Below are 12,153 nucleotides of genomic sequence, written 5' to 3'. Positions count from 1 at the left end.
TGAGCAGATCCCCACGGATCCCAGGGGAATGGAGTGGATCCCCGTGGGTCTCAGGGGAACAGAGTGGGTCGTGGCTAACTCCAGCACCCAGGATCCTCCATAACTGGCCCAAGGACACCGAAGTCACTGGCCTGAGGACCCCCATCCCCTGTTCCCCAAGAAGCCTGTGCTGGGTTAAAGGTAAGTGGGAAACAAACCATAAAATAAAAGAATAAAACCTCCCAAAATTAAAAAAGCTGCCTCCTCCTCCTCTTCCTCCCACTTGATTTATTGTCATTTGTTATTTCTTTGTTCCCTTTTATTTTTTTAATCTGTTTTTATTAAATGTTAAAATAATGGTACATGGGAAATCATGCATTTTCTTTTAAATTTATTTCTATTTTTTAAATCTCTTTCTCTCAGTTTTAAGGATTTTCTTTTTTTTCTTTTTTCTTTTGCTTTTTTTTTAAAGAATTTTTTTCACTGTTGTCTCTTTCCTCATGTTTCCTTTTCGTTTGTTTGTTTTTTTGTTCACTCGCTTGTTTGTCTGCTTATCTGCTTGTTCCTTCGTTGTTGTTGTTTGTTTTTTTGCCAGTTTTTTTGTTTGCTTTTGTTGTTTTTTTTTGTGGATTTTTTTTTTTTTTTTTGCATTGGGAAGGTCCCCACTCCACCAAGGGGCGCTTCCACCTCCTCCTTCCCCACCCCCCTGCTGCCCCCTGCCCCCTTCCACCCTCCCCACCCTGCAGCCCACCCCCGTCTCCTCCTGCCCGTTCCTGCCCCATTGTCAGCTCCTGGCGACGGCTTCATACCGGGGTGGTCCGGCGGTTGGCTGTGTTGGTGTGGATAGAGTCCTTGTTCTCTTTCTGGATACAGTTGTGAACCTGGAGGAAACTGTTATCCCTGTCGGAGTTGTAGGTGGCGGTGGGGGTGGTGCTTGCCTTCAGCGGGTCTCTGGTCAGGGTGTACATCGAGATCTCTGTTGATGGCAGGGTGTTGAACCCTTTGATCCCGACGGGAGAGGCATCCCTGGAGTGTGAAGGCTCGGTGGAGCGGGAGCTGGAGCGACTGCGTCTCTGATAGCGGTACCGGTAGCTGGGGATGCGGGTGATGGCGGAGGACTGGAGGTAGTCCGTGGCACGAGCGTTGGCACGCAGCTGTTTGTGCCGGTCTATGAACATGTGGACAGCCAGCACTCCCACCATCTCGGCTATAATGAAGGACAGGGCCCCGAAATAGAAGGACCAGCCGTAGGAGTAGCTGTTCTTCTTGGAGTCACTCTTGGAGGGGTCTCCAGCGTTGGCTGATATGTATACGATGATGCCAATTATATTACTCAGACCTGCAAGCCATCCGGCGGGGGAGAGAGAAGGAGATGTCAAGAAGGCCACACATGGCAGTGGTGGGTCTGAGGGGTTGAATCCCCTCCTGGATGGGCAGTTTGCCTTGGCAAAACCCTCCTCATGGGCCTGCCACTTCCCTGGACCACACTCCTGTTCCCTGAGAGATGTCAGATATTAGAGAAACTCTCTCTCTGTCAGCTCCCAAGCGGGAGGAAAAGCCTCTGCCTGCCTGCCTCTGCTGGGTGAGCAGGCAGGATGGAGAGGCGTCCCTGTGATGCTGCTTTCAGCCCAAATAAGATTTAACAGGGTTGGGAAATACGCACACTCCTGCCTAGGCAACTGTACTCCAACGTCCTGGCTGGGCAGCCCCCCAAGCCCTGGAGCCCACCCCCTGGGCATCAGGCCCTGTGCACCCCTTTACCTGCAGACACGAAGAAGATGCCGGCACTAAGGATGATGTTGTGTCGGGTTTTGTAGAACTCGCTGGCTGCAATGCAGAGTCCACCCATGAAAAGCAGAATCACACTCAGGATCGGGAAAATACTAGAGGCTCTAACAGCCCCTGCAGAGGAGAGAGGGAGGGCAGGGCAGAAAGAACAACACAGGTGTGAGAGAGAGGAAAAAGGGGCATGGAAATGGCACCGGAGAGAGGGGGACACGCAAGCGCATTTAGTGGGTGGATGTGAAAGGGAGAGACAGAGGGCAATGTGCAGTAGGGGAGTAATTTAAGGAGAGATACAGGCATTGGGGGATGGAGGGAGGGAAGGAGAGAGAAACAAAGTGTGTCAGAAAAAGAGAGTGGTCCAAAGCAACTCTCCCATGCCCTGGCCACTGCTGCTGCCACAAAGCTGGTGGTACTGCACGGTGAGGCAGAGGAGGCTGTGGGGCTGATGACTAGGCGGGGAGCCTGCCTGCATTGTCTGTGCCCCCTCACACTGTTTCTTCCTCTGTTTTTGGGGGGACTGTGGGCTGGAGAGGGAGCCCAGGCACCATTCAGCTTCTCCTTCTGCAGGGCTCTGCTGCTCAAGCCTGCACTTCAAAGAACAGCAACCCAAATGCTTCCTGCAGAGCTGCTCAATCTCGAATCCTCCCAAAAGGGCATGAGCATCTCAAGGAGATTTTTTTTTTAGGGCTGAGAAGGAGCTCGTGGTGCCATGCACTGCTCTGCAGCTGCAGTGAGGACTGAGAAGAAACAGTCCCAGCCCTGTGTGCTGAAATGCGGGGCTTAACCTAGTGATTAAATGACTGGGCTGCTTCCAGAGGGCAGTGATGGTTTGGATGTGCCAGCTCCCACACACGCACACTCTCCATCGGTCGATATGGGAAGAGCTCAGCCAGCAGAGGGCAATGGCATAGATGCACAGATGCACGTATATGCTCGTATGTGCATGCAAAACGTACCCCAAAGCTTCTGTGGGGCCTGACTCGTGTTCCTGCAGTGAAAGGCCACGTCTGTGTGTACGCACACCCACACACACGGGCACACACGCACACACCGCTCGTGGGCGGCTCGGTGGGAGCCAGAGCTCTGCCTGAGTCTGCGTTAGGAATATTCCTATTTTTTTTTTTAACTAGGAAGGCCTTCTCTCCTCCCTTCACAAGAGAAAATAAGCTGTTAAAGTGTGAAATGAAGCCTTGCTTGATAAAGAAAGGTATCAGACGGGCTGGTGCAATTCTGCTTGTGGAGCAAAGATCTGGGAGGGGGGATGAAAACTAATCCTTCCTTGCCTGCAAGAATGAACCCAATGAAGCAAATGCAGGACTTTTCCCTAAGTGAGAAGAGACCCCATTTCAAAGACCCTGTTGGCCTCTGGATCCTGCTAGGCGCAATCAATCAGCTCTTTGAGGGGGGCCTAGCCCGCTGCTTGTGCATGGGGATGCAGAAGGCAGGGAGAAACCTCTCTTGCTTGCTTTCCAGCTCTGCCTGGCTGTGTTTCAGGGAACAGGATAACAGTAATAACCATCTTAATAGCTTCTGGAAAACAAGGTGGCATTTGACGATGGGGAGCTTAAATGGCAGGAAGAAAACATCAAGCAGACGCCCACTGTTGAGAGGCTTTCTAGGGGGACGCTTGGTCAGTCCTGCAACCTGGTCTACATCAGTTTTATCTGTGTCTTAATTCTGAAATTCACGTCTGTGGGGAGAACACAAAGTTGCTGACTGACATGGGAAGCTGCAGGTGTCATGTGATGGAGAAGGACAGCAGTCTTCCTCAGCCTTTCAGGAGGACCATACCAGCAAGAGAGGAGGAAAATATCATCCGGCCTTCCTGGGTCGAGAGCCTGTGGCCTAAAGAAAAGGGGCTGATGGCATATGCTCCCTAAACTCACCTGTGTCTGCTAGCAAGGAAACACAGGGATGCTTCTGCTTCCTCTCTGATAACAGGCATTTGGTTTCAAAAATCCTAAGACACCTTATGTGGATGGCTGGCAGTAATAATGGCTAAAACCTTCTAGCCAGGCCATGGACCCTGCTCCATCATTGTCCTGGTCCCCTGGGGCATGAGGGAATTGCCTACTCTGACACAGATAAACAACTTCCTAGCTGTTCCTGATGGCACCGTCAGGCATTGCCCATGCAGAGCACCCAGGGACTCCGGTTTGACAGAAGTTCTGGGAAGAAGCTGTTCAGTGGGGTCCTTCTTCAGGCAGGTCTAAGCCAGCAGAAATCCCAGCTCCCTCAGGAATGACCCAAATCATCCTTTATTGACTTGCCAAATCCCTCTTTGAACCTGGTTTTTCTTAAAAAGGGCTCTACCCTGGGGACAGTGTCAGGTCCTGACATTGGGCCAATTTTTGTCTTCAGATCTTGTTCTCTCTGAGGGAACAAAACCATCCTTCTTGTGATGTTTGGCCCCTTCCCCAAACTCTTTTTTCTGAAGTGCAATTGATGCTGCAAGCAGCTTCTTTGCTCCCAAGCAGCTCTGCAAAGGCTGATTTGTCCTCGGAGGCAGCCTGCAAACCTTTGGCATCCCTGTGCCAAACCGGATCAAACCTCTGTGTTCAGCTCTGCTGTTCAGGGGCCATGCAGCAATTAAGAGACCAGTGCTGCAGAAAAGCAGCTGAAAGAAGCAATCTCCCTCAGTTATTTACAATTTACAGTGGATGAAGGACTGTTTGAGAAACCAAGAGGAAGCAGCATAAGATCTGCCTCTTTTCACATACAAATGAGCCTCACAGATCCGAAATTATCTCTCTCATCCCTGCCGCAGGGCTGGGTTTCCACATCTGGCTTGGAGCACACCCGGATGACAAGGAACTATTCTGAAAGACTCCCGGTCTTTGGAAGCCTCTGATGATTAACCTTGGAAGGTCAAAAGCACTTATCTCAAATTTCTGTTGGGAGAAGATCTCATGATGTCAAAAGACATTGGGCTTGTGGAGGGAGGGCAGGATAGCAAGGTGGAGACCTAAAAGGAGTGTTCCCTGTTCAGCTGTGCTGAAGAAAGAGTAAGCACCTGCCTCTAGGGTGGGTGGAAATGCTGGTTCGGGAGGGCAACCAGGCAGGGCAATGCATGGTGTGGATCTGTCCTGCTGGCCAGGGTGCTGCTGTGCAAAGCTGTGTGAGCTCCACTCACACATCTCAGGTGGGACTTGGAGCTCAGACTAGGTCTCATTACAGACATGTCTTGTGCCTAGGGTTCAGCACCTCTCCTAGGGGCTCTGGGTGAGCACCAGGTCTTTCCTTCAAAGGGCTTTGGCTGTCCTGCTGCCTGCTCCCATCACTAAAACCAGCAAAGGTCAGATCTGCAGCCTCTCTCAGGAAGCAGTGTTTGGGGAAAGGTGAAGAGAGCAATAAGAGATCCTCAGACAAAATCCAGCTAATTTCTTAAATCTGGTGCCACCAGAGTATCAGATAAGGAAATATAAACTTTCTCTGCTTTAGGAGGACACGCACACTCACACACACACACTGCCCCAGCTAGGCCAGTCTGACCTTAGGCTCAATCAGCAGCTTTTCAGTGGATTTGAATTAAGACTCTGATTTTATATCACAGTTAATTGCTGCTTATAAAAAAAATGCCATTGGTTGTTTCTGTGAGTTCGAATTTGCACTGTTTCATGGGCAGAGCCCCTGGGAAGTGAGTGGAGTAATTCTGAGGGGGTGATGAGGCTCTGGGGTTTCCACTGAGCCTCACAGGTCCCAGTGTCTCCACCACCCTGGGTTCAGAAACAAAAGGCACCCGAACCATTGCAAAAAGAGCCTGCGGACTTACGGAGGAAATATTCTGCTGTATCGGCTTCATAATCTGCATCCTCAGGGAAGTGATCGATTTGCTTACACAGACCTTTAAAATTCCCTAGGGAACAAGAGAGAAAAAGAACAAATGAGAACACCAAAACCTGCCTTGCAGGAACAGCTGCCCTCTGCGTCACCTTTTGTGCCCGCCTGCCTTCCTCCCAGGCAGCATGCCCGCTCGGGTGTGCACGCCCGGGAAAGGCCCGGGGCCTCTCCTTGCACACTCGCACGTGTATTTGCACAGGAATGTGGGGTTTGCTGTCAGGCTCCAGCCTGATGCCCACCTAGCCCAGCACGCCTCCCTCCGAGAGGAGAGCCCCAGGAGCTCCGTGACTCCCGCACTGCCCACCTGCAGGGAGGCGGGATGGGAACGGGAGCCAGGCTCTGGGCAAAGCACAGGTGTCAGCATCCCCTCCCTCAGCATCACAGGTACAACTCTGAGTTACAGCATCGGACCTCAGTGTTTCCTCTGGTGTGGCCTCCCTGGATCCCAGCAGTGAGGGCATCAGGGCAGGATGATTAGGTGTGGGTTGCAAAAGTATTTGTTTCTCTCAGCTGTGAATTCACTGCCCTCTAATTCTGTGGGCAGGATACATTCTTTTGTTCAGGTTCGGTGTTAGAACAAAAGTCCTTAATGTACTACATCTCCATATGACTGCTTGTTTCTGCATACCTTTGTCAGGCCTGCTCTTGTGTCCTCTCCCAGACTGAGGCTACAAGAAGCTCAGTGCAAGTGTGTGCCTGCAGCTCAACAGCAAAACACCTTGGTGCTGGGAGAGGAAAATCTTCCACCATAAGTGAGGGAAGCTGGGATGGACACAGTTCCATCAGGCTGATGTATGTAGAGGGCCCTCTGCCAGTTTCAGTTATGGGACCCCCTTTTTCACACACACACTCCATGACCAACAAGACCATCCCAACAAGGGGCCAGTGACATCTTCCAAGTCTTTTGTTAGCTGGGATGTCTACCAGGCTCTTATTTTCATCACTCATATCTCCTCTTGACATCAGGAGTACCACTCCAGAGAGGTACTCCTCAAGCCACATCATAATTTTCACCATGACCACTGATTAATTAGTATCTCAAATGATCAGGTTGTCCATTCTTGTACAGGGTTGCCCATATGAAAGACAATTTCATTATGTCTCCTGAGGTTCCCACAAATTTTTTCTCCTACCCTCCATTCCATTTCCCTCTGGACACTTGCACTGACTGGCCATTAACACAGAACTGATGGACACAGTCTGTCCAGAAAGGAGAAATACATTGTCTGCATGATGTGCGTGGGTTAGCAAGGTGATCCTGTGGGCCTCCTCACCAGATGTCAACTCACAAAGGGACTCAGGCTCACTGGTCCCTCAGCAGGAAGCATTTGGAGCCCATGTCTGAAAAGTGACAAATGCTGTGGCAGCCTGGGTAAGCTCCTGCCACCCTGACCCTGAACCCAGCTTCTGGACCAGCTGGGTGTGAAGGGCAAGGGGAAAATGAAGCCACCACTCTTGAGGCTGTTGCCTCTGGGAAGAGCAAGAGAGCTCTTCCAGACCAAACCTACCCAGGCTGAGACCTGCAGTCACCATGTCAGGTCCCCAAGTCATGTCTTGGAAGGTCTATCCCAGAGGGATTGGAATGAACTTTCAGATATTTGCGAACACACAGAAGAAGGGCCAAGCTCAAAGGATTCTCCCTGAGTTGCTTCTTGAGGCCAGCCCTTGATGGATTAATGTTTGGGATGCTTTGGGAGGCATTCCTGAGTAAATATCTGAGTAAATGGAAGGCAGGTAGGTGGGCTCCTTTAGGTCTACCTCCAAGTTTGGCTTCTTCTGCATCCATCTGGCTTGTGTCTGATGCCTCCAAGGTACCTATTGCATTTAGCTACTCATTTGAAGAGCTTGCATGAAGAGACTGGAGACAGCAGAGAGGAGTGTGTGTGTGCATTAAGAGGTAAGTAATAGGAGAAGAAAGTAGGAACAAAGCCTCTCTGTGTAGCTCTGACATACTATTCCCACACTAAAACTGTGGGTTATAAAAGGTTATTAATCACCCATCCCAAATCCAGTTACCTTGTTCAAAAAGTGTCTGCTTCTCAGCCATGGCTCTTCTGGAAGGAAAGCTTCATTGCCAAGTAAATTGCCTTGGCACATTTCCACCCTGCTACTTGCCCACTAAAATCCCTATGAGGCAGGCAGATACAGCATGAAGGGGGTCCTGTCCCTGCCTTGCCCCTGACTGCCTGGGGCCATCTGCCTGTGACAGATGAGCAGCTCCTCATCCTGGTCCGTTGGCTGCTGTCACTGCTGTACAGTGCATGTGGACACTGGCACACTCTGGGGCACTGGGGAGGTCTCCAGCTTCAGATTTCAGTTCCTCACCCAGCAGATCCTGAACACTGAGTTCCTCCTGCCCGTACATGCTGGGGGAGCAGGCAGAACCTGCATGCACCTCCCAGGTGATGTTCCTGGCACACAGCCGGAGCCTCCCAGTTGGAATCAGCCAGGGAGGGAAGACGCAGTGCATCTGGAAACCCCCTCACTGTGTGACATCCTTTCCCTGCTTCCTTTTTTCTCCCTCTCCCCCGCTCTCTTTCTTGCTGAATTTGAGGCTGATTAATTCCTATGTAAAGAATTGAGCTGCCTGGGGAAGATGCTGCATCTGGTGCAGGCTGTCTTTTCTATGGACTTGCGTGGGACTAGCTGGTTAGAGGTTCAGCCGCTGAGGCAGGCTGAGGGATATGCAGGCTCTTTGAAAATCTGCTCCTGGTGCTCAGTGTCCCACAGGCTTTGCTGACCTGGCTCCGCAGGGAACCTGGCCATTGGAGTGTCCAGCCTTGGCTTGCTTAAAATGCTGTGACATTGTGGAGCTGCCCTTCTCCACAGGCTCGTATGCTGTGCCCGGTTGATTCCCCTCCCTGGATCAACCCTACTGGGGTTCATGAGAGCAGTGTTGGTGCCACTTTAGCCCCTGCTTTGTCTGTGCTCAGCACAGAGTGCTGTGGGTTTGGATGCTGACTGTTTGCCTGTGCTACCACACCCGCTCCTCCAATGCCTCCTAGCTCCTCTGGGCGATGGATGGGGAAAGGATGCGGAATTTAGGTCATTAATGCGCTAACTGGGAACATAAGAGAACAAGATTCAGTTTTTGCTCTGCCACAGGCGTGCTGTTAAAACCACTTCTCTCTGCCTCAGAGTCCCACCCTGTAAAATGGGGGTGACAGCGCTCCTCTGCCTGGTGCCATACAGGGACGTGTTAAACAGGGCACGGTGTGGGTGTGCTGTGCCAGCGGCTCCCAAAGCGCACAGAGTGAGTGAGTGATGGATGGCAGCAGTTCAGGAACCCGCTCGGTGTGGGGAAGGCCTTGATGTCACTCCTTGTGCCAAGGTCACTCAGCAATTCTCTGACGGACATCTGTGGCCTGCTGAGATGGTACAGCAGCTTCCCTGGCACCTGTGCTGGTGGAAGCACGGAGGGGGGATGGAGCAGCTCAGCAGCGCTGCTGAGGTCTGACACAACAGCCTTTCCTTGTGCTGCACGTGTGGTCTGCGGGGCCAGGGATGGTGAGAGCCCTGTGCCACCCTGCAATTAATACTCCTGAATGCCTGAGCAAGATCAAATCATTATGTGAGAGGGCATGTATGGCTCTGAGAACCCCCCCAAGGAAGCAAGAACCACATCTCCTCTCTGCTTGAGTCCCTTTGCCCTTCACATTCTTCCCAACTCAAGATATTTCATGCTGTGAACTTTGAAACGCGGCACGTATCTCTGTCTTCTCCCACACACCTCTCTGAGACACTTAAGCCACATGCTTCCACCTCCTCCCTGTAGCTCTCCCAGTGCAGTTTGAGCTCTCTCCTCATCCTTGCTCATGTTGACCCATCAGATCTTTCTCCTGTTTCTCAGTCCCTCTCATTCTTGCAGCCACCTCCCTCTCTGTGCAGTATCAGTGTGGCCATCCTTCCAACAGCCTGCTTTGGGGTGTGCAGGCTGCAAAGAAGGTGGGGATGAGCATCAGCCTGTCTCAGGAAAGGAAGGCTGCAGATGCCCAAGTCCATAGAAAAGCATAGAGCAGTCTCCACATCCCTTGTGTGTTACTGGGAGTCGTTAAGCAAGACCACCATCATTTGTTTGTTACCTGTCCCAGCTTTGGAAAATGCAGTTTGGAAGAGCCAGGACTGGTGCAGTAGGCACCCCTCCAATGCCTGGCCAAGGACAGAAGTCGCCTGGTCGGGTCATTAAGAGCAATCTCTCATACTGCCAAAAGAGACTAAATGGCTAAATGTCTAAGATGAAATTCAGCATCAACTGTGTGTTCATCTGTGAGAGAGACCTCCTCCAGTGTGGCAGGATCATTGTTTGGGTATAAGCTGTCTATCCAGGACAGCTGGCAGCCACCAGCCCTGCTGCAGCAGTACTCAGACTGAGCTACCCCCGATGAGAACCCGGCTCCGTATTGTTGGTGATACAGTTTATTTTTGTGCTGCTTTGTGCAGCCCTCTCTCTTTCAGAAGTCTTGCTTGCCTGCAGAGTGCGATCCATTGCAAAATAGTAAGTTCCAAAGAATGAAAAGCTACTCCCTTCCTGCGAGGTAGGAACACTTTTAAATGGTCAGGACCATACATCTGAAAACTGTGAGCCAGAAGCAGAGGAAAAGACGTCCAAAAGGAGAGAAGCAGACAAAGAGGGATGAGAACAGAAAGACCTGTTTTCCCAGAATGATTTGTGATATTTCCATTTATGGAGAAAAGCAATCCGCTGAAAGCTTTCCTTCAGTCTCACTCTCTAATTTAGCAGAGGTTTTGGCATGATGGCTTCTAGAGAAATAAATAAAGGGGACTGGATATAGCTGTTGTCTCTAAAAGCTGAGAAAGATGGTTTGGTGTTGGCCAAGGATTCAGTGTCACTTTTTGTCACACGCTCCCCATATCATATTAGGCAAGCCACTTACCCTCCCCTACCCACCTCTTCTTTCACTCAAAATGGGAATAATGTGTTTCCCTGCCTCAGGAGAGTAGGCTGAGGATATTTGTATTAAAAATATGAAAGTGATCAGACACTGGACCATTTGGGCCAGATAATTCTTCCCACCATATAGTTCAAATGTGACATGCTCATTTTTGATGTGACCTGTGCATGAAGGCTGTGCAAACATGAGAGTTCTCGGCAGTTCCCACTTGTGCTGCCTGCCCTAGGAGTAAACTTGGGTGCAGATTAAACTGTTTGCTATCTGCCCATGAAAGAGATACAAGAAATGGCACATGACGGGCAGGTAGTGAGACACAAACGCAAGCGATTCTGCTCCAGGATTCTGTTTCTGAGCAGTGTCCCTTTGGTACCAGGTGGTGAAGTGGGGCTCAGAGCCAGCCTCTGGGCTACAGAGACAAATTCCACAGCTACATGGCAAACTGCTGGCATGCCTTTCTTACGCACAAAAGGCTTCCAAACCAGGAGAAGAGGTCTGCCACCCCTGTCAAAAATTGACACCGGTGACACTGAGTTGTTAATGCCCAACCTGACATGACTGCAAGAGGAAGGAGTGAGGTTTCATGAAGTGACAAAGAGCACAGGAAAAGCCTTTTGAAGGCATTTTGATTGCTCTCCTCCCTTCCAAGAATGAAGCACTTGAGAGCACACATAATTTTGGGGGATTTGGAGCTGATGAAAAGTGTGGTGGCAGGGAACACAGACAGTGCTTGTGGGCATCTGCTTTTACCCAGCTGTCCTGACGCTCCCAGAAGAAAGACTGACCCTTCAAAAGGGCTCTCTCTGGGGATCTCTCCATAGACAGCACCTTACAGAAATTAGGCCATCTTTTCACCTGCCTCAGTATGCAGGTTACAGGGTGTAGGGCTAAACCAGCACACAGAGCACAAGGAATGGTCATTCTGGGGCTGAAGCAGGTGCTGCTCTTGCAGCTCTGGCCCTGCACAGTGGCAGGGAATGCTGTGCTAGGCTAATACCTTTTGACCCAGCTGGGTAATTTTAAGAGTGAAGAATGCTCAGCTGTCATTAGGAACAAAGGGATTTTCCACCACAAGGTGAAGGTTAGTGGGGCAGTAAATGTGGTCTGAGGAGTTGACCCTGGGACAATAGCAGAGACTCAATGGGAACTACAGGCCATCAAAAATCTTGCCACCTTCCTGTCCAAATCCAATGCACCTGCTTTGATGTGGTCTTCTTCAATGCAAACACGCAGCAATGCATATGTTAAAAATCCTGAACAAAACCCTAGCAACATAACCAGTACATGGCATACATAATTCTCTCCCTGGGGAGAGGATAAAAGAACAAACCACATGTGACTGATATCAAGCTCCATCACTTAATGTGCCAATGGAATTCATTCAGATATTGTGCTGAAGAAGCCTGTAAAAGAACTGGTGCAAAATAGAAATTGATCTTATAGTTATGAAAACATATCTGCCCCTGCCTGTGAGGTAGAACCATTATACCAGCTCTCCTCACCTTATTATTAATAATTATGTTTATTACAGCTGTTGCCAAGGATCAGATGATAAAGGGAGCTGCAGTAAAAATGTTACGAACACTGTCTTACAGACCACTGCTGCCTTGATGAGCATGGAGGAAGAGGTGTATCACAG

General features: G+C 50.3%; 1 protein-coding gene across 2 annotated transcripts in view; it reads right to left on the bottom strand.

The window, feature by feature from the left end:
- Positions 1–296: 296 nt before the first annotated feature.
- Positions 297–12,153, bottom strand: part of CACNG2 (calcium voltage-gated channel auxiliary subunit gamma 2) — a 51,998-nt gene continuing 40,141 nt past the window's right edge. For both annotated transcript variants that reach the window (XM_064702469.1, XM_064702470.1), the window contains 3 exons: positions 5,537–5,620; positions 1,741–1,881; positions 297–1,318 (listed from right to left, as the gene is read on the bottom strand). In XM_064702469.1, coding sequence (XP_064558539.1) covers positions 783–1,318; positions 1,741–1,881; positions 5,537–5,620 — 761 coding nt within the window. In that variant the 3' untranslated portion in view covers positions 297–782. The remainder of the gene's footprint in view (positions 1,319–1,740; positions 1,882–5,536; positions 5,621–12,153) is intronic.

Source organism: Zonotrichia leucophrys, chromosome 1A, assembly GCF_028769735.1.
Source record: "Zonotrichia leucophrys gambelii isolate GWCS_2022_RI chromosome 1A, RI_Zleu_2.0, whole genome shotgun sequence".
Lineage (NCBI taxonomy): Eukaryota > Metazoa > Chordata > Aves > Passeriformes > Passerellidae > Zonotrichia > Zonotrichia leucophrys.
Note: the sequence above shows the minus strand (reverse complement) of the source record. Positions and strands in the feature narration are given on the sequence as shown.